This window comes from Triticum urartu, chromosome 3, assembly GCF_003073215.2.
Source record: "Triticum urartu cultivar G1812 chromosome 3, Tu2.1, whole genome shotgun sequence".
NCBI lineage: Eukaryota > Viridiplantae > Streptophyta > Magnoliopsida > Poales > Poaceae > Triticum > Triticum urartu.
Genome location: NC_053024.1, coordinates 9151731 through 9173798, shown reverse-complemented (window position 1 = coordinate 9173798; position 22068 = coordinate 9151731). Strand labels below are relative to the sequence as shown.

Below are 22068 nucleotides of genomic sequence, written 5' to 3'. Positions count from 1 at the left end.
TCAAGCTTTGACACTGATCCGGACGATTCTAAATCGCAAACCGGATACGTGTTTACATTAAACGGTGGAGCTGTCAGTTGGTGCAGTTCTAAACAAAGCGTCGTAGCGGGATCTACATGTGAAGCGGAGTACATAGCTGCTTCGGAAGCAGCGAACGAAGGAGTCTGGATGAAGGAGTTCATATCCGATCTAGGTGTCATACCTAATGCATCGGGTCCAATGAAAATCTTTTGTGACAATACTGGTGCAATTGCCTTGGCAAAGGAATCCAGATTTCACAAAAGGACCAAACACATCAAGAGACGCTTCAACTCCATCCGGGATCTAGTCCAGGTGGGAGACATAGAGATTTGCAAGATACATACGGATCTGAATGTTGCAGACCCGTTGACTAAGCCTCTTCCACAAGCAAAACATGATCAGCACCAAAACTCCATGGGTGTTAGAATCATTACAGTGTAATCTAGATTATTGACTCTAGTGCAAGTGGGAGACTGAAGGAAATATGCCCTAGAGGCAATAATAAAGTTATTATTTATTTCCTTATAATCATGATAAATGTTTATTATTCATGCTAGAATTGTATTAACCGGAAACATAATACATGTGTGAATACATAGACAAACAAAGTGTCACTAGTATGCCTCTACTTGGCTAGCTCGTTAATCAAAGATGGTTATGTTTCCTAACCATGAACAATGAGTTGTTATTTGATTAACGAGGTCACATCATTAGTTGAATGATCTGATTGACATGACCCATTCCATTAGCTTAGCACCCGATCGTTTAGTATGTTGCTATTGCTTTCTTCATGACTTATACATGTTCCTATGACTATAAGATTATGCAACTCCCGTTTGCCGGAGGAACACTTTGGGTGCTACCAAACGTCACAACGTAACTGGGTGATTATAAAGGAGCATTACAGGTGTCTCTAAAGGTAGATGTTGGGTTGGCGTATATCGAGATTAGGGTTTGTCACTCCGATTGTCGGAGAGGTATCTCTGGGCCCTCTCGGTAATACACATCACATAAGCCTTGCAAGCATTACAACTAATATGTTAGTTGTGAGATGATGTATTACGGAACGAGTAAAGAGACTTGCCGATAACGAGATTGAACTAGGTATTGGATACCGACGATCGAATCTCGGGCAAGTAACATACCGATGACAAAGGGAACAACGTATGTTGTTATGCGGTCTGACCGATAAAGATCTTCGTAGAATATGTAGGAGCCAATATGGGCATCCAGGTCCCGCTATTGGTTATTGACCGGAGACGTGTCTCGGTCATGTCTACATTGTTCTCGAACCCGTAGGGTCCGCACGCTTAAGGTTAAGATGGCAGTTACATTATGAGTTTATGCATTTTGATGTACCGAAGGTTGTTCGGAGTCCCGGATGTGATCACGGACATGACGAGGAGTCTCGAAATGGTCGAGACTTAAAGATTGATATATTGGAAGCCTATGTTTGGACATCGGAAGTGTTCCGAGTGAAATCGGGATTTTACCGGGTTACCGGGAGGTTACCGGAACCCCCCGGGAACCATATGGGTCTTCATGGGCCTTGGTGGAAAGGATAAAGGGGCAGCCCAAGGGGGCTGCGCACCTTCCCCCTCCCCTAGTCCTATTAGGACTAGGAGAGGTGGCCGGCCACCCTTCTCCCTCTTTCCCCCTCGGGGAATCCTAATTGGAATAGGATTGGAGGGGAGTCCTACTCCCGGAAGGAGTAGGACTCCTCCTGCGCCTCCCTCCTTGGCCGGCCAGCCTCCCCCCTCTACTCCTTTATATACGGAGGCAGGGGGCACCTCTAGACACACAAGTTGATCCACGTGATCTATTCCTTAGCCGTGTGCGGTGCCCCCTGCCACCATATACCTCGATAATACTGTAGCGAAGTTTAGGCGAAGCCCTGCTGCTGTAGTACATCAAGATTGTCACCACGCCGTCATGCTGACGAAACTCTTCCCCGACACTTTGCTGGATCGGAGTCCGGGGATCGTCATCGAGCTGAACGTGTGCTCGAACTCGGAGGTGCCGTAGTTTCGGTGCTTGATCGGTTGGATCGTGAAGACGTACGACTACTTCCTCTACGTCGTGTCATCGCTTCCGCAGTCGGTCTGCGTTGGGTACGTAGACAACACTCTCCCCCTCGTTGCTATGCATCACATGATCTTGCGTGTGCGTAGGAAAATTTTGAAATTACTACGAAACCCAACACACCGATGATGACTAGTCCGTCTCACGTGATGATCGGACACGGCCTAGTCGATTCGGATCATGTATCACTTAGATGACTAGAGGGATGTCTATCTCAGTGGGAGTTCATGAAATAATGAGATGAACTCAATTATCATGAACATAGTCAAAAGGACTTTGCAAATTATGTCGAAGCTCACGCTTTAGTTCTACTGTTTTAGATATGTTCCTAGAGAAAATTTAGTTGAAAGTTGATGGTAGCAATTATGCGGACTGGATCCGTATACTGAGGATTGTCCTCATTGCTGCGCAGAAGGATTATGTCCTTAATGCACCGCTCAGTGAGCTGAACCTTGAACGTCGGTTATGGATGTTGCGAACATCTGACATACACGTTTTGATGACTACATGATAGTTCAGTGCGTAATGCTAAATGGTTTAGAATTGAGGTACCAAAGACGTTTTTGAAACATCGCAGAATATATGAGATATTCCAAGGACTGAAATTGGGATTTCAGGTTAGTGCCCACGTCAAGAGGTATGAGACCTTTGACAAGTTTCTTAAGCCTGCAAACTAAGGAGAAAAGCTCAATCGTTGAGCATGTGCTCAGATTGTATGAGTACAACAATCGCTTGAATCGAGTGGGAGTTAATCTTCCAGATGAGATAGTGATGGTTCTCCAAAGTCACTATCACCAGGCTACTAGAGTTTCGTGATGAACTATAACATATCAGGGATAGATATGATCCTTGAGCTATTCGCGACACCGCGAAAGTAGAAATCAAAAGGGAGCATCAATTGTTGATGGTTAGTAAAACCACTAGTTTCAAGAAGGGCAAGGGCAAGAAAGGGATACTTCATGAAACAACAAATCAGTTGCTGCTCTAGTGAAGAAACCCAAAGTTGAACCCAAGCCCGAGACTAAGTGCTTATGTAATAAGGGGAACGGTCACTGAAGCAGAACACCCTAGATACTTGGTAGATGAGAAGGCTGACAAGGTTGACAGAAGTTTGTATTGGACATATATTAAATGTGTACTTTACTAGTACTCCTAGTAGCAGCAGGGTATTAGATACCGGTTCATTTGCTCAGTGTTAGTAACTCGAAATAAAAGGCTACAGAATAAACGGAGACTAGCCAAAGGTGAGACGACGATAGGTGTTGGAAGAGTTTCCAAGGTTGATGTGATCAAACATCGCACGCTCCGTCTACCATCGGGGTTGGTGTTAAACCTAAATAATTGTTATTTGGTTTTTGCGTTGAGCATGGACATATTAGATTATGTTCACCGCAATGCGGTTATTCATTTAAGGAGAATAATGGTTACTCTGAATAATACCTTCAATGGTCTTACACCTAAAATGAATGGTTTATTGAATCCCGATCGTAGTGATACACATGTTCATGCCAAAAGATATAAGATAGTAATGATAGTACCACATATTTGTGGCGCTGCAATTTTAGTCACAATGGTATAAAACGCATGAAGAAGCTCCATGTTGATGGATCTTTGGACTCGCTTGATTTTGAATCACTTGAGACATGCAAATCATACCACATGAGCAAGATGATTGAAAGGCCTCGTTTTCATTAAGATGGAACAAGAAAGCAACTTGTTGGAAGTAATTCATCTTGATGTGTGCAGTCCAATGAGTGTTGAGGCATGTAGTGGATATCGTTCTATTCTTACTTCAAAGATGATTTGAGTAGATGTTGAGTATATTTACTTGATGAATCACGAGTCTGAATTATTGAAAGGTTCAAGTAATTTCAGGGTGAAGTTGAAGATCGTCGTGACAAGAGGATAAAATATCTATGATATGATCATAGAGATGAATATCTGAATTACGAGTTTGGCACAGAATTAAGACATTGTGGAAATTGTTTCACAACTAATACAACCTGGAACACCATAGTGTGATGGTGTGTCCGAACATCATAACTGCACCCTATTAGATATGATGCATACCATGATGTCTCTTATCGAATTACCACGATAGTTTATGGGTTAGGCATTAGAGACAACCACATTCACTTTAAATAGGGCACCACGTAATTCCGATGAGATGACACCGTATGAACTATGGTTTAGAGAAACCTAAGATGTCATTTCTTAAAAGTTTGGGGCTGCGACGCTTATGTAAAAAAGTTTCAGGCTGATAAGCTCGAACCCAAAGCGGATAAATGCATCTTCATAGGACACCCAAAACAGTTGGGTATACCTCCTGTCTCAGATCCGAAAGCAATAGGGATTGTTTCTCGAATCGGGTCCTTTCTCGAGGAAAAGTTTCTCTCGAAAGAATTGAGTGGGAGGAAGATAGAACTTGATAAGGTTGTTGAATCTTTACTTCAACCAGAGAGTGGCGCAGCACAGGAAAAATGTTTCTGTGGCACCTGCCTCGGTTGAAGAGAAAGCTAATGATGACGATCATGGAGCTTCAGATCGAGTTACTATCGAACCTCATAGGTTGACAAGGGTGTGTACAACTTCTAAGTGGTAACCCTGTCTTAAAGGTCACGTTGTTGGACAACGATGAACCTATGAGCAATGGAGAAGTGATGGTGGGCCCGGATTCCGAAAATTGGCTCGAGGCCATAAAATCCGAGAGAGGATCCATGTATGAAAACAAAGTGCAGACTTTGGAAGAACTACTTGATGGTCGTAAGGCTGTTAGGTACATGTGGGTTTTAAGAAGAAGGCGGACGTGGATGGTAATGTCACCGTCTATGAAGCTCGACTTGTGGCGAAGAGTTTTTCACAAGTTCAAGTAGTTGACTACGATGAGATTTTCTCACCCGTAGCGATGCTTAAGTCCGTCGGAATCATGTTAGCATAAGCTGCATTTATGAAGTCTGGCAGATGGATGTCAAAACAAGTTTCCTTACCAGCTTTCGTAAGGAAAGGTTGAATGTGATACAATCAGAAAGGTTTTGTCGATCCTAAGGATGCTAAAAGGTATGCTAGCTCCAGCGATCCTTCCATGGACTAGAGCAAGCATATCGGAGTCGGAATATACACTTTGATGGAGTAATCAAAGTTTATGGGTTTATACAAAGTTTGTTAGAAACTTGTATTTACAATAAAGTGAGTGGGAGCACTACAACACTTCTGATAAGTATATGTGGATGACATATTGTTGATCCGAAATGATGAAGTATTTTTGGAAAGCATATAGGGTTATTTGAAAAGTGTTTTTCAATGGAAAACCTGGATTAAGCTACTTGAACATTGAGCATCAAGATCTATAAGGATAGATCAAAACGCTTAATGGTACTTTCAAATGAGCACATACCTTGACATGATCTTGAAGGTGTTCAAGATGGATCAGCCAAAGAAGGAGTTCTTGCCTGAGTTGTAAGGTATGAAGTTAAGACTTAAAGCTCGACCATGGCAGAAGAAAGAGGAAGGACGAAGGTCGTCCCCTATGCTTTTGTCATAGGCTCTATACGGTATGCCATGCTGAGTACCGCACCTGATGTGTGCCTTGCCACATGTCTGGCAAGAGGGTACAAAGGTGATCTAGGAGTAGATCACCAGATAGCGGTTAAAATTATCCTTAGAGGAATAAGGATATGTTTCTCGGTTATGGAGGTGATAAAGAGTTCGACGCAAAGAGTTACGTCAATGCAAGCTTAACACCTATCCGGATAGCTCTGAGTAGAGATACCGAATAAGTATAATGGAGCAACAATTTATAATAGCTCCAAGTAGAATAGTTATTTGAAATGGCTCCAAATATAGCGTAGAGATTTGCGAAGTACATACGGATCTGAATGTTGCAGACCCGTTGACTAAAACCTCTCTCACAAGCAACATGATCAAACCCAGAACTCATTGAGTGTTAATCACATAGTGATGTGAACTAGATTATTGACTCTAGTAAACTCTTTGGATGTTGGTCACATGGCAATGTGACCTGTGAGTGTTAATCACATGGCGATGTGAACTAGATTATTGACTCTAGTGCAAGTGGGAGACTGTTGGAAATATGCTCTAGAGGCAATAACAAATTAGTTATTATTATATTTCCTTGTTCATGATAATCGTTTATTATCCATGATATAATTGTATTGATAGGAAACTCAGATACATGTGTGGATACATAGACAACACCATGTCCCTAGTAAGCCTCTAGTTGACTAGCTCGTTGATCAATAGATGGTTACAGTTTCCTGACCATGGAAATTGGATGTCGTTGATAACGGGATCACATCATTAGGAGAATCATGTGATGGATAAGACCCAATCCTAAGCCTAGCACAAAGATCGTGTAGTTCGTATGCTAAAGCTTTTCTAATGTCAAGTATCATTTCCTTAGACCATGAGATTGTGCAACTCCCGGATACCGTAGGAATGCTTTGGGTGTACCAAACGTCAGAACGTAACTGGGTGGCTATAAAGGTACACTACGGTTATCTCCAAAAGTGTCTGTTAGGTTGGCACGAATCGAGAATGGGATTTGTCACTCCGTGTGACGGAGAGGTATCTCTGGGCCCACTCGGTAGGACATCATCATATGCGCAATGTGACCAAGGAGTTGATCACGGGATGATGTGTTACGGAACGAGTAAAGAGACTTGCCGGTAACGAGATTGAACAAGGTATCGGATACCGACGATCGAATCTCGGGCAAGTACAATACCGCTGGACAAAGGGAATTGAATACGGGATTGATTAAATCCTCGACATCGTGGTTCATCCGATGAGATCATCGTGGAGCATGTGCGAGCCAACATGGGTATCCAGATCCCGCTGTTGGTTATTGGCCGGAGAGTTGTCTCGGTCATGTCTGCATGGTTCCCGAACCCGTAGGGTCTACACACTTAAGGTTCGGTGACGCTAGAGTTGTTATGGGAAATAGTATGTGGTTACCGAAGGTTGTTCGGAGTCCCGGATGAGATCCCGGACATGACGAGGAGCTTTGGAATGGTCCGGAGGTGAAGATCGGTATATTGGGCGAAGGGTATTGGAGTCCGGAATTGTTCCGGGGGTACCAGGTGATGACCATCGTGTCCGAAAGGGGTTTCGGAGGCCCCGGCAAGCGTTGGGGGGCCTTATGGGCCAAGGGGAGAGGGCAAATCAGCCCACTAAGGGGCTGAGCGCCCCTCCCACCCCATCTCACGTAACCAGGAGAGGTGGGGGCGCCACCCCTAGGGCAGCCGCCCCTCCCGGCTTGGGGGGCAAGTTTCCTAAGGGGTGGGGGCGCCCAAACCCATCTAGGGTTTCCCCTGTGGCCGCCGCCCCTCCCCTAGGGAACCCTAGGGCACCTCCCCCTCCTCCCTTCCCCCTATATATAGTGAGGGAGAGAGAGGGCAGCCGCACCCTTCCCCTGGCGCAGCCCTCTCCCTCCTCCAACACCTCGTCCTCCTCCGTAGTGCTTGGCGAAGCCCTGCCGGAGAACCACGAGCTCCATCACCACCATGCCGTCGTGTTGTCGGAGTTTTCCCTCAACTTCTCCTCTCCCCTTGCTGGATCAAGAAGGAGGAGACGTCCCCGGGCTGTACGTGTGTTGAACGTGGAGGTGCCGTCCGTTCGGCACTAGGATCATCGGTGATTTGGATCACGACGAGTACGACTCCATCAACCCCGTTCACTTGAACGCTTCCGCTTAGCGATCTACAAGGGTATGTAGATGCACTCTCCTTCCCTCGTTGCTAGATTACTCCATAGATTGATCTTGGTGTTGCGTAGAAAATTTTGAATTTCTGCTACGTTACCCAACAGATAAGTAGAAAGAGCAACAGCCTAGCGCATGAACAAGCAGCGGAGGCAAAAAAGAGGGGCAGTAGTATCCTCCTGGGCAAAGTACCCGAGTCGTTAGAGCAGCTACGGCTGCTTGATTGTAATCACCAACCATGAGTACTGAGGCTCATTGGTTCTCAAAAAAAAAATCTTCATATATTTGCACACAATGCTGAATTTTGCATTCAGTCAAACTATTCACTCAACTCCACTCTCAAATCACATCACGATCTGAAATTTAAATCCAGTCACACTCTTCTGTATCGTACTCTTGATTCACATCAATTGCATCTCAAGATGGCATTTGCCTTCTTTGCTGCCGTCGCTTCTCTCTTGGTTCCAACTGAAACTACTCCCTCCGTCCCATAATGTAAGATATTTTTTAACACCAGTGTAGTGTTAAAAAATGTCTTATATTATGGGACGGAGGAAGTAATAACTAGTGCAAGGCAACACAAGTACGTAGCCGGGAGCATCCAGCGACAGTACCGAGCAATGCAAGTCAATCAACTGAGCAGACGGCGGCGCTGGCTTCGTGGCCTCGACACCTCGGGGGCGGCGCTAGTCGTTAGTACCATACCGAAAGTTTAATTGAAACGTGACCAGTTTATTAAATGGACTCTCCCTACTACATTGTCAACACAAGGATAATGCACGGCTGTCAGCTGCGAAAGATGCCAAAGCACACAGATAAAAAGAGGCCACCGAGCCCAACCCGTGACCCAGCATCAAAAGGTGCACACGGACGAAAAGATGGCCTCCGAGCCCAGCCATGACCCAGCACCGATAAGTGCGCACGGACCAAAACAAATGCAGTGAAAAGATCCCCTATGAGGGCACGGTCGTAAGAAAATAGCGCAATTGCATCTCCCCGGGTTGACATGTGCTATACATTAGCACCTGGCTTTTTGTTCAATATATCAGCAATAAACTACTAATTCGTTCGTTTCAGTACTGTATGACTATCTCTTTATATTGCTGCCATACAATGTATAAAAGCTTATTGCCTTGGTCCTCGTGGGATCCATGCCGAACAGACCCGATAGATCCATGTGGCTATGTCGAGAGGTCATGACTCAAGGTGCAGAGACACTGAAGACCTCTCCACATAGCCACATGGATCCGTCGAGACTAGGACGTCAAAGAGGTCATGACTCAAGGTACAACGACTCTTTGTGTGGCTGTGCAAGTAGAAGCGATAGCTTCATCGGGCTAATCGATGGAGGGTGCACTAGTGCAGAACCGGGCAATAGCACCGGTTCGTAAGGCCCTTTAGTGCCGGTTCGGTAACTGGCACTAAAGTGTGGGCACTAAAGCCCCCCCCCCCTTTAGTACCGGTTCAGCACGAACCGGTGCTAAAGGGCAACCACGTGGCACGAGCCAGCTCCGGGGGCAGGGAGCCCTTTAGTACCGGTTGGTGACACCAACCGGTATTAAAAGGTTTGTGGGTTTTGGTTTTATTTTTTATTTTTCCTTTAAATTTGTGTTATCAATTTAATTTAGGATTGTTTTACGTTATAATGAGTTGTTATACTTGATATGGATATGGATATGGCATATATATACTTGATCACTTAGCTAGCTAGGATCCATCTAGCTAGTTCAAACTAATTTGCGGTTTCTTTCATAAATGATATATATAATAACTCATCATCATCACATATTAATATAGAAATAAACTCTTGCATCATATCATCACCAACAACAGTATATCTAATCACCACCAACACTAGCTTAAAAAAGAAACATTCACTTGTAACAGAAGCAAAGATATCATCGAGTTCAACATGGTCATGATATTATAAGCGTTCACAAGCAAATCACTATTTGAGATTAATGAAGTGCAGGATGAGAATACGAACATGAGAGGACAAGTACTAAGAGCATGAACTAGCTAAATCACACTAGTAGAAAACAGGGCTTTGGTCACAAGGCAGTTTTCACATTAGTCCCGGTTCAGTCACGAACCGGGACTAATGTGAGAATTTATCCCAGTTTATGCGGCTAAGGCATTAGTCCCAGTTCACCTGGGCCCTTTAGTCCCGGTTCGTGCCACGAACCGGGACTAAAGGGTGTGATGCCCATTAGTCCCGGTTGGTGGCACCAACCGGGACTAAATGTTTTGACCCGAGTGTCCAAGCGTCAGCTCTACTAATGGGCTTTGAGGCATTAGTACCGGTTCATGGCACGAACCGGTACTAAAGGTCCCATTTTCAAACTCTCCCCCCCCCCGGACCGCCTTTTCAGTTTTAGAAAAAACAAAAGAAAATGATGGAAATGTCAAAGAAAAATAAAATAAAATAAGTTTCCCATGTGATATGTGGTCTAGTTGTTGGGAAAATTTACAAATATGAATTTCGACTTTATTTGCAAAATCTCTCTGGAATTTGTAAAATGGGCATAACTTTTGCATACGAACTCGGATTAAAAAGTTTTTTATATGAAAAATCATCTACTCGAAAAGTTAAGGGGCTTTTAAGATCTAGAGTGGAAAAAATCGAAAAAATTTCAAACTTACTAGTGGCGCACCATTTGCTAGGTGCGCCACTAGTAACAGAAAAAAATATAGTTTCAATTTTTTTGGAAAAATGTGGTCAAATCTGGTCAAACTGTGGTCAAACAATGGTCAAACTAATTATTCTAGAATATTAGTGTTACTAAATAATTATTTCAGTTATTTCGAATTTTGGTCAAATATGGTCAAACTATGGTCAAACAATGGTCAAACTAATTATTCAAGAAATTTTAGTGTTACTGAATAATTATTGTTTTTTAAAACAATAGTTTCAAACTCAAACAGTGAAATGTGTCACTTCATGTTCAAGCAAAATTCCTGAAGGTTAATAGGATTGATATCTTACTATTGTCAGGAAAACAACAAGTGCAGACTTGGAAACGAGGGAGAATAGAACCCGGAAGTTAAGCGTGCTCAGGCTGGGGGAGTGGGAGGATGGGTGACCATTCGGAAAGTTAGATGATTTGGAATGATGAGGGGTGGTTAGAGGATAAATTGAGGAGTGATGAGGGGTGGTGATTACAGACTAGAGGTTAAAAAAATTCAAAAATTTGAAAATCAAAAAAAAATTCAAAAAAAATTCAAAAAAAGAATCATAAAATTTCCTTTAGTCCCGGTTGGTGTTACCAACCGGGACTAAAGGTGGAGCTCCACGTGGTCGCGCCCTTTAGTCCCGGTTCTTGGCATTAGTAACGACCCTTTAGTCCCGGTTCGAAAACCGGAACTAAAGGGCCTTACCAACCGGGACAAAAGCCCCTTTTTCTACTAGTGTCACTCCTGCTGCTCCCTCTCAGGTAAAATAGCATAGAACATGTATAGCTCTCCTGATTCATCATACTGGAGCATGCAGATGAATCTGTCTCCTAATCGTGAGTTGCGCTTGTCCTTGCTGCCCCCTAGTACTTCTCTGCGATCGTTAACAATTTTGCTCCAATCTTTGACTATTAAGCATTCATCGCTTTCAGAAATCCTAAATGCACTCATGTGCAATGTAGGATATCTTGGTCGTAAGCTAACCATTGACATGCGACCTTTTGTCTCGATCCACTGAGACACAACTGTCATCGGGAGTCCCTGTTGAAGAACATCGTATAATAATTAATATACTTAGCAATGAAAGTTTAGCTTCAAAAATAATGTATGCAAAAGATGCACTAAGGATAAATAGTAAAAATCTTACCATCTTTCTATTATAGATGTGACCGTAGTTCAATATGATCACTATTGGTCGCACGTTTTGAGTACTAACATTTCTAAGTGCAGGAAGAAAATTTGTCTTGACAGTATGAAGATCCTCAAGCCATGAAACATAATGACTTATCTCCTCGCAGTTTAGTTCAGCCCCGGGACAGTAGTAGGTCATGTTTACCAAGCGCCGGACATGTTTGGTTGAACCGAAATAAGCTGACAATAGAAATTAGTTGTCAGCTATTTTTGAATAAACAATATCAAAGACATAAACATGGTTGAGAAAAACTCACATAATGATAGAACTGGAGGCGTCTGCATATCGACCCAGATGTCTCTATTACCTTCAATATCATATTCCGGATGAATATCAAAGGTGATAACCATATCAGGCTCAAATGCACAAGCCTTGCATAGTGCTTGCCAAGTTTTGCATTCAAAATGGGTGTATGTGTCTGCATTGTATAATTTGATGTTGAAAATATAACCATGCTCGGTCTTCAGGTAAACTCTCTTTACCTCCATAGTTTCCATAGCACTGAAACCTATCTTATCCAAGAAAAAAAAATTGCATGGCAGGGAATGCGCTAGTAGAATAGTGAAAATTTAAAATTGTAAGTTGAAGCAAATGAAGCATAAGTATAATGCTTATATTATGAAAAAATAATTGCCGCTGTGACTTACTGTATCCACTTCGAATGTCTCATCCAGATTGATGCTGAAGCGCCTATTATCAACAAGGAAATTTCTGTCGCACAGGCCGCGTTGGTCTTCACAGTGTTCGCACATAATGAAATCTTTTTCATCGTCAGACAACATTTTCTATGTTCATATAGGTGAAACATTAAACACTTACTATCTAACATTAATTAATATCTAACTAATTCTAATATTCATCTAACATTTGACATTAATATCTAACATATATTTTTATCTAATTCATCTAACATTTGACATTACTAGTTCTATTATTTCAGCTAATTCAACTAGTTCTATTAATTCAACAAGTTCTATTAATTAATTCAACTAATTAATTCAACTAAGCATTTACTAGTTATATTAATTATTCAACTAGTTCAAATCTCATATACCTAATTAATATCTAGCTATATTCATCTCCAAGAATTGACATTAATCTGACATTCGATCATCTAATTAACTTTTCTAAAAAACATATAACAAAAAATATAAGTAAAAAAATGTGTATGTGTGTGTATGTGTATGTGTATGTGTGTGTACTGCGTGTATACATACGTGTGTGTGTATGTGTGTGTACTGCGTGTATACGTGTGTGTGTGTGTGTACGCCGCGCCCCGTACGCCGCCGCCCCGTACGTACTAGCGGGGGCGCCGGCATACGGGGCGGAGGCGGCGGCGGCGACGACGGCGGCGGCGCGGGTGCGAGGAGAGAGACGTACGGGCGACGCCGCGGCGACGACGACGACGACGGACGACGGGCGACGGGCGGCGACACGACGGGATCGAGCGGCGCGGTTGGAGACGAAGTAGGGGATGAAACTGAAATTTTCGTAAGTGCTATATATATAAGTTGGGCCTTTAGTACCGGTTGGTGGCTCCAACCGGTACTAAAGGCCTATTTTTGCCAAGCCAAGCGGCGAGAAACGAAGGCCTTTAGTAGTACCGGTTGGAGCCACCAACCGGTACTAAAGGTCTTGCGTTGCCACTCCGCGGTGCACAAAGTTTAGTCCCACCTCGCCGGGCGAAGGGCAGCCACACTGGTTTATAAACCCAGCCGCGGCTGCCTCTTTGAACTCCTCTATATAGCAGGCTTCTGGGCCTAAATTCTGCGCGCTGCCCTGTGAGCCTGCTTGGCCTTTAGGGCCTGTAATTGCACGCCCGTGGGCTAGCAGGCCCACTGGGCAGCGCCCCAATTTTTTTGTATAGTTTTTTTTCTTTTTTGCTTTATTTTCTTCTATTTATTTCTGCGTAGTTTTTTCTTTTCTGTTATATTTATTTTCTTCTATTTATTTATGAGTAGTTTTTTATATAGTTTTTTCTTTTCTACTATAGTTTTTTTTCTTTTCTACTTTATTTATTTTCTTCTATTCATTTATTTTTATATACCATGCCTTTCGGTGTAACAGATGAGTTTTCGTCTGAAACCGGCCCTGATACTTTGAAAGAGATTTTTCAGTTTGTACACGAATTGCATCTAGTTTTTGCCATAACAGAAGTCCGGAGTTGTAATAAGTTATTAATAATAAAAAAGAGGTGCAATGATTGTTAATTAGCTTCAAGCCTTGAGGAATATGGTAGACTGCACGGAGTTTCGGAATAGTGCAAACTGCACTGCACATAGCTCCGTGCAGTCTACCATATTCCTCAAGGCTTGAAGCTAAGCAACGTGAGCATTGAGCCTCTTCTTTATCGTCTCTGCACTCAGGGCTTATAAACCGCTCCTAGTCCCTCTCTCTTGGCGAGGTGGGACTAAAAAACAACTTACTAAGAAACTGTAGTACTGGTCATCCTTTGGAGCCACCAACCGGTACTAAAGGTGGTGCGCTGCCTGCACAAAGTTTAGTGTCATTTAGTTCAAAACAAATCATTAAATGCATGAAAAATATCAAATGAAGGCAAAAATGGTTGAAAAGTGATGGCGTCGCTTTGAATGGTGCATACTGAATGCACAAAAAGTCTGGAGTTGTAATAAGTTTAAAAAAATGAAATGCCTTTGTAACAGATGAGTTTAATTTCGTCAGAAACCCGAATATACTTCGAAAGAGATTGTCCAGTTTGTAAACGAAGTGCATCCATTTTTTGTCGTAACCCTCTCTACTTTTTTGAACAATCTATGTGGATGAAATGATGATACCATGCCAAGTTTCAACTTTTTCAGAGTTCATTTTGTAGTGCTTTTCAATTTCCAGGTCATTTAGTTTTCAAAACAAATTATTAAATGCATGAAAAATAGCAAATGAAGGCAGAAATGGTTGAAAGTTGATGGCATCGCTTTGAATGGTGCATACTGAACGCAAAAAAATATAAGAGCATTTAGATCATGATCTTATATTTCTTTACAGTCTAAATTGTCAATATGATTTTATACATCAAAAATACTTTGATCATCAATGATCTTTTTGTGTACAATCTGAATTGTCAATATGAGTCCTCAACGATTTATAAACCGGTGAAGACTCATATTGCGGCCATAAATTCTACACATAGAGTTCAATGAAGACCAAGTGCTTGTGATAGTTTGAGAAGTAACATATTTAAGATGGTAAAAGCCTTGTTAGGGGAGCGAAGTGGGACTAAAAACAGTTTGTCATAACCTCATTAGTACCGGTTCGTGGAACCGGCACTAAATGATGATGGTGGGGCCATAGCCTGACCGCAGGCTGCCGCAGCCTCTTTAGTACCGGTTCGTGGCATGAACCGGTACTATAAGTTCGCCACGAACCGGTACTATTTACCTCCGCCACGAACCGGCACTATTGAGCACATTAGTGCCGGTTCTGTTACAAACCGGCACTAATGTGCTTTACATTTGACCCTTTTTTCTATTAGCGGTGCTTGCTAGAGATTGGAAGTGCATGCGTCTGATGGGCTATTATTCGTTTTGGTCTCTCCATTCTCATTAGTGTTGCTAGCCTGTGTGTTGTGTAGTTCTTGTCGGTTTAAATTAGATTATCTCATTTGGGTAAGGTATTTTGATGTTAATAGGTTTTGACCCCATAGCTTGTAGTGGGTTTTCTATCAATGCATTGAACTCGACGTGTGCGCCCACCCCAAGTGTCCACTCGGCCCTCTTTCCTCCACAGCCACAGAGCCACACACTCCAAAGTCCAAACTCGTGGTTACCATCTCGGCACCTCGCCGGGAGAACAGAGCAACCTGCCTGCCCGAGCAAGAGGAAGAAGATGGCCTCGTCCGCCTCCTTGCTCCACCCTTCCACACTCGCTCCAGCCTCCTCGCCGCCCCTGCCGCGTCGCCCGCAGCTCGGCCTCCGCTCGAGCCCTCGCCGTCCCCGCGGCGTCTCGCTGACCGCCGCCGCCGCCGCGTCGCCGGACGTCGAGAAGGAGCCCTCCTCGTCGCCCCCTGCGCCTCCTGACGAGCCCTCCGACCTATCGGTGAGCAGCGAGCATCGCCATGGCCCCACCATCTCCCATCTCACTGACAAAAACTGCCCCCAATCTGGTTGTCATTTAAGATGGTTTCTTGGTTCTGGTTCAGCGCAGGCCGTGGCGGAGAGCGTGAAGGTGCTCAAGGACGCGGCCAAGACGAGGAAGGTGCCGGCCGCGGAGGTGCTGGCGGCGCTGGCCAAGATCAAGAAGGCCAAGCTCGACACCTCCACCTTCTTCGAGACCCTCGGCGGGACCGAGTCGCCGGGCAGGACGTGGATGCTCATCTTCACCGGCCAGGCGAGCAATAAGCGCACAATTCGGCATTTTCCAGCCTCAGATTTCCAGTTTTGCATTAGGCGGTTGATTGATTGGTCCAGCGCTTCTGAATGTCTCGCAGGGTAGTAAGCTCGAGAAAGGCAGCTACTTCCCGGTGACCGCCGTCCAGCGCTTCGACGCCGCGGTGAGTGAGCTCCTCATGCTTCTCTCGCATCTCAGCCATGGCATCCGATTCTTCACAAAAATGGAACTTCTGTGACTGAAACTGAAACTCTGAATCTTGATGATGGTCTTTCTGTAACTGAAACTCTGAAGCCATCTTCTTCCGCAGGGCCAGAGGATCGAGAACGGCGTGTACCTGGGCCCGGTGGGGAGTCTGACCTTCGAGGGGCGGCTGTCGTGGAAGAAGAAGATCCTGGCCTTTGTCTTCGAGCGGATACGCGTCAAGGTCGGTCCGCTGCCCTCCCTGGAGATCCCCTTCGGCGGCGGCGACACGAGCAGGGAGCCGAGCACTAAGGACCCCTTCTTCTTGTGGTTCTACGTGGACGAGGAGATCGCCGTGGCGCAGGGCAAGGGCGGCGGCACCGCCTTCTGGTGCCGATGCAAGCGCGTCCCGGCATGACGACCAAGGTCCCGTTCAGTTAGCGCGTGAAGCATCAGAGGCTCCCTCCCTCTCTTTCTTTCTCTAGTCTGTAGCCATTGTTTTCATGTTCTTGAGCGTTACTGTACACAATTATGTAGACGGATGACGTAATATTCGAACGATGAGATGATACTACGTACTTACTTGTGCTTATTTATTTATTTATTTATTTCTGGTATAATGGAGGACTATTTTTTGACAGGAAAACTTCCGATCTATTCACAATACAACGAACAACAGAAATAAGCGAACCGAAGGTGCGCCACCATTATTGCCTCTCCCTCGCTAGAGCCGGAAAAAAATTTGTTGCAGTAGACAGTTGGGAAATCGTCGTGCTAAGACCCCATAGAACTTTTTGTATGTATAATACATAAGCTACTTTTATAAAAAAACATTCTAAGCTATATCAATAGCTTTTGTAGAATATACATTGACATTTCACAAGAATTGATGCCGCATACAAATCCAAAATCCAATTCGACTCTTGGGGGCATATGTTCTTACGCATCAAAAATGTTTTTTTGGCAAATGCCAAAAGAATAGGAAAAAAAAAGATGGGTCCATTGTCACACTGAAATGCTACATGTAAATTTTAGGGGCAAAGTTTAAGCATTTTGACCTGTGAAAACAAAACAAATCAAACGCCAAATATTACCTTCAAATGTTACACTTAATTTTATTCGTCTCATCAATGAAACATTACTATCCCATTTAGCACGAATATTGTCAATCACGCTTGTTACACTAACAAGAACATCTGCACACAAAAATCAGAATTTTTAAATTTTACTTACTACTCCCTGCGTCCTAAAATAAGTGTCTTAACCTTAGTACAACTTTGTACTAAAATTAATACAAAGTTGAGACATTTATTTTGGGACGGAGGGAGTATTTATTTGAATTTACTATTCATCTGAGATCATATGCATCCCAGAGCCAAAACGGCAATCCTCATATAAATTTAGTATCCAGGAGCTCCGTAAAAAAAACTCCATGTAAAAGTAGTTTTATGGGTTGTGCGTAAAACTTAGGGTAAGTTGACATGTAAGGTGTTTTCACAGTTACCGTAAACAGATTCCCCTAAAAATGGTTTTTGGCCGTGACACGACGGCAAATGCCGAACTCCGGCAGATCCAATTCTTTATTTGTGCGGACAAATCAATAATTCAGGTCACACACTCCCATAACCCGCCTTGTTCTTTTGTAAAATTAACTTCAACAATTTCATTGTATCAAAATATTATAGCCATCTCTATCTATATCTTATACTCATTTATGTATGTTGCATCTCTATCTATGTCACACACTTTTTGCTGATGTACTGTTGCACCAGGCTTTTGTATCCGAACCAATCACAAGACCCTTGATTTGTGGAATTCATCTTAGTTTTTTTTGTTCTTTAGATCTTAGATGAAGAATCTTGTCAAACCATCCGACTCGCCGATTTACATGGTACAATGAACTAATGGAAGGAGATGACAGGAAGTTGCCTTTTCTTCCTGTGAGGTTGAGGAAGTTGATTCCGGTAACGTTTATGCAACACCCATCCAAACAACTTCGTAGAATTACCGGGTGCGTTCTGTGATATTTTTTGTACAGAACGTTTTCTATTTCAGTTGAGTTGTATTTGGGGCAGTGCATTATTAGTAAGGGCGAAATATTTCTTATGTACATATTATACTAAATGATTGTGGAGGGCAACCCTTATTTAGTATACCTGGTTTATTTACCATTTGATATAGCTGATTTGAAAAGGTGTGTTTTTGGACTTTCGTGCCTGTGCACACAGGAAAATAAAAGTCGAGAGGTTTAGAGATGACATGATGTTTACCACATAATTAAGGGGCGCCATATGTGGACTTAACTTTTTTCCAAGATATGTTGCACAAGGCTCCAGAATCCAACGTTCTTGTAACTGTTGTTGTATCTATGTTGGTTTGCCAACTATAATTCTAGAATTTCCTTTCGGAACATAAAATTTGGAATTACCAGTCGTTCCATAGAATTGAGCTATTTAATCACATGCTAATGACTTATGCTTTTATGCATTGATTTCAAGTACACAAGGAAAATGCTTGATTATCTGGGGTGAAAGAAATATTGTAATGTAAATGACTTGCAATCTTCTCTACTCCCTAAATATTGTTTCAGTGAACTTTCACTTAGGTATACCTCAAATACAATGACAAAGGATCCATGGAAGAATTAGAGTATGATTTATCTGTTCTATGGCAAATCACAAAGTTTATGACTGTATTGCATTGCCTAAATGGTCAAGCCAATATCTATTATGATAGATCAGAACAATTTCATTTGTTTGTTTAATTTTTAGAAATGTTCCCAAGCGATGGTAAGGCGAGATGAAAAAGTTTTGAGGCGACAACAATGCCAGAGCAAGGATGAATGAAGATAATGGAGGAGAAAAGATGTGGTCTTTTGCATTCTTGCAAGGAGATGGTTGTTAAGGAGACACAACAACAACTACTCAAAACAATTGTTTCATAAAAAAATCATGATTACATCACGGGCACTTAGCTAATACAAGTGGGTCCCACATTGCGATGAATACGATAGAATTATCTCAATCGCGGCTGCCGGTGTCTCATGGTCTGAATCGGCGACTTTCTGGATGCTGCTTCTACAAGCTCCCATGTGTATAAAAGTTTGCTCCGCCAAAAAGAAGGCTTAGGAGGCGGCACCAAGCTTTGCTCGTGACACGTCGTCGACAGATGTACGAGGAAGAAGACTTGAACAACCCCAAGGCTTAGATTATAATTTTACCCTTGTGTATATGTCATGATTTTTATATGCCAGTTAGGCTTCTTTGGGAAAAAAGAGAGAGTTAAAGTCGAGGAATTACGGTGGCCTTAAGCTCGTGCTTGTCTACCGTCGACGTGTGCGCCACAAGTGTCCACTCCTCACTCACACGGTCACACTCACAGGCAGAGCCCTCGTCTCGTTCCTTCACAGCCACAGAGCCAGAGACTCCGAACTCGTGGTTACCATCTCGGCACCTCGTCGGAGAACAGAGCAACCCGACCGCCCGAGCGAGAGGAAGAAGATGGCCTCGTCCGCCTCCTTGCTGCACCCTTCCACGCTCGCCCCAGCCTTCTCGCCGCCTGCACCCCGGCGCCCGTCACAGCTCGACCTCCGCTCCAGCCGCCGTCACCACGGCGTCTCGGTCTCCCTCGCCGCCTCGTCATCCGCCGCGTCGCCGGAGGTGGAGAAGGAGCCCTCCTCGCCGTCCACCCCGCGGTTGGACGACTCCTCGGCCCTATCGGTGAGCAGCGAGCATCGGCACGCCCCCAATTTCGCTGACATTTTAGATTTTACCCATGCTCTGACAAGAATAAGATTGTTTCTTGGCTCTGGTTTAGCGTAGGCCGTGGCGGAGAGCGTGAAGGTGCTCAAGGAGGCGGCCAAGACGAGGAAGGTGCCGGCCGACGAGGTGCTGGCGGCGCTGGCCAAGATCAAGAAGGCCAAGCTCGACACCTCCGCCTTCTTCGAGACGCTCGGCGGGACCGAGTCCCCCGGCAGGACATGGAAGCTCATCTTCACCGCCCAGGTGAGCAAACACCTGAATTTCAACCAAAATACCGCAATTTGGTCAGACTTATTAGGGGTTTGCATCTGGTGGTCAGGTTAACTAATCAATCGGTTCCTCTGAACTGAATGTCTCGCAGGGTAGTAAGCTCGGCACAGGCAGCTACTTCCCGGTGACCGCCGTCCAGCGCTTCGACGCCGCGGTGAGCTCCTCTATCGCATTTCAGCCATGGCAATAGATGAGCAACGATGACAACAGCCAGTTTATCTCTGCAACTGAAACTTTGAAGAAAACCATTTTTGGTTGTGAGCAGGGGCAGAGGATCGAGAACGGGGTGTACCTGGGGCGGGCGGGGAGCCTGAGCTTCGAGGGGCGGCTGTCGTGGAAGAAGAAGATCCTGGCCTTCGTCTTCGAACGTGTGCGCCTCAAGCTCGGGCTTCTGCCCTCCCTGGAGATCCCACTCGGCGGCGGCGACGTGGGCAGGGAGCCGAGCACCAAGGACCCCTTCTTCCTGTGGTTCTACGTGGACGAGGAGATCGCCGTGGCGCAGGGCAAGGGCGGCGGCACCGCCTTCTGGTGCCGCTGCAAGCGCGTCGACGGGCAAGGGCGGCGCCCCGCCTTCTGGTACTTCGGTTTCAACATAATTTAGATCAGACAGCGTCCATGTCTCCGTCTAGTCTGTCAGTAGCTACTGTAAATGTTTTGGTGTTCATCGGCTTACTGTATACTCCCTCCGTTCCGAATTACTTGTCTTAGATTTGTCTAGATACGGATATATGTATCTAGACAAATCTAAGACAAGTAATTTGAAACGGAGGGAGTAGCATATACGATCATGTACACGAATGGGATGTGACGACTACGCTAGTTGCATAGCTTTTCGCTCTGGCTTTGTATACGGATAACAGGCGGTATGTATATCAAACTAGACTCTAGGGGGTGGTGAAGATGCACGCTCCCCGCCTCCCCCCCTACAACCCAATTTACTCATGACTCTGCCTCTCAAGATCATTCTGGTTGCGCTAGTGTTTGTCCCCAAAATGACTCCAATCTCTCAACCTAATCGTCTCCCAACCTTGAGGTTAGCTCTACTTCTAGAGAGCCAGCTACAACGGGGGCTCATCTCGTTTTGGATCTCTAACACCTGGTGTTCTAGCTCTCCCTCAACACTAGCACGACATCGGTCTTCCACCGCGAACCCGCTGCCCGAAGAGACGGACGGGGAGCAAGGAGAAAACGGTGAACCGACCGCTCGGTGCCACCCCTTTACGAACGCACAATGCAGAAAATCAGTTTGTGCACGCCCGCGCTATCCAAATAAACCCACATGCCTGAGAGATTCTACTCAGCATGAAACCGTCAATGGATGACCAAACCCATCCGAGGAAGTGAGGAAGGAAAAACAAAGGGGAAAGAAAAACCAAAAAGAATATAGAGAATATTTAAAATATTTCAAAAAATAAATGTTCGCAATTTTTTAAAAACATTATAAAAATAAAAATGTTTATGTATTTGAAAAAAATGCACGCGAATTTTAAAATGTTCCTGAATTTCAACAAATGTTGCCCAAAATTCAAAACGTGCTTGAAAAATTAGAATTATTCAAGAATTTAGAAAATATTCCCGGATTTCAAAAGAAGTTTCCTGAATTTAAAAATGTGAATGGATTTAATGTTCACGAATTAAAAATTTGTTTATGGATTTAAAATTTTGCTTATCGATCAGCACAGGAGCCCCAATCACCGCGCACCATCAGTTTTTTTTTTTGTTTTCTCTGTTCTTTTTCTATTTCATTGGTTTTTTTGGTTTACGTCTGACAGAAGCATGTGCTTCACCCCCATGGGAAGCACAATCCTATTTGCACTGGGGGG

At 44.1% G+C, this 22068-nt stretch overlaps 3 protein-coding genes across 3 annotated transcripts in view; 2 read left to right on the top strand and 1 right to left on the bottom strand.

The window, feature by feature from the left end:
• Window positions 1–13987, bottom strand: part of LOC125546462 (eudesmanediol synthase-like) — a 17855-nt gene extending 3868 nt beyond the window's left edge. Inside the window, exons 1-2 of the mRNA XM_048710717.1 lie at window positions 13956–13987; window positions 12989–13167 (exon numbers count right to left, since the gene is read on the bottom strand). Of these exons, the coding sequence (XP_048566674.1) occupies window positions 12989–13167; window positions 13956–13987 (211 nt within the window). The remainder of the gene's footprint in view (window positions 1–12988; window positions 13168–13955) is intronic.
• Window positions 13988–15405: 1418 nt separating this feature from the next.
• On the top strand, window positions 15406–16792 carry LOC125542357. The gene is made up of 4 exons (XM_048705363.1): window positions 15406–15740; window positions 15849–16031; window positions 16132–16194; window positions 16342–16792. The coding sequence occupies exons 1-4, from the start codon at window positions 15531–15533 to the stop codon at window positions 16630–16632; spliced, it is 747 nt and encodes a 248-aa protein (XP_048561320.1). The 5' UTR covers window positions 15406–15530; the 3' UTR covers window positions 16633–16792.
• Window positions 16793–19569: 2777 nt separating this feature from the next.
• Window positions 19570–21079, top strand: LOC125542356. Its single transcript, XM_048705362.1, has 4 exons — window positions 19570–19933; window positions 20036–20218; window positions 20337–20399; window positions 20511–21079. The coding sequence occupies exons 1-4, from the start codon at window positions 19715–19717 to the stop codon at window positions 20844–20846; spliced, it is 801 nt and encodes a 266-aa protein (XP_048561319.1). The 5' UTR covers window positions 19570–19714; the 3' UTR covers window positions 20847–21079.
• Window positions 21080–22068: the final 989 nt, after the last annotated feature.

Excerpts from the sequence above, each read along its gene's own strand:
- LOC125542357 (XM_048705363.1), top strand. The coding sequence starts at position 15,531 with ATGGCCTCGTCCGCCTCCTTGCTCCACCCTTCCACACTCGCTCCAGCC. Across the intron at positions 15,741-15,848 it reads ACGAGCCCTCCGACCTATCG|GCCGTGGCGGAGAGCGTGAA; the intron begins GTGAGCAGCGAG and ends GGTTCAGCGCAG. Across the intron at positions 16,032-16,131 it reads TGCTCATCTTCACCGGCCAG|GGTAGTAAGCTCGAGAAAGG; the intron begins GCGAGCAATAAG and ends AATGTCTCGCAG.
- LOC125542356 (XM_048705362.1), top strand. The coding sequence starts at position 19,715 with ATGGCCTCGTCCGCCTCCTTGCTGCACCCTTCCACGCTCGCCCCAGCC. Across the intron at positions 20,219-20,336 it reads AGCTCATCTTCACCGCCCAG|GGTAGTAAGCTCGGCACAGG; the intron begins GTGAGCAAACAC and ends AATGTCTCGCAG. Across the intron at positions 20,400-20,510 it reads TCCAGCGCTTCGACGCCGCG|GGGCAGAGGATCGAGAACGG; the intron begins GTGAGCTCCTCT and ends GGTTGTGAGCAG.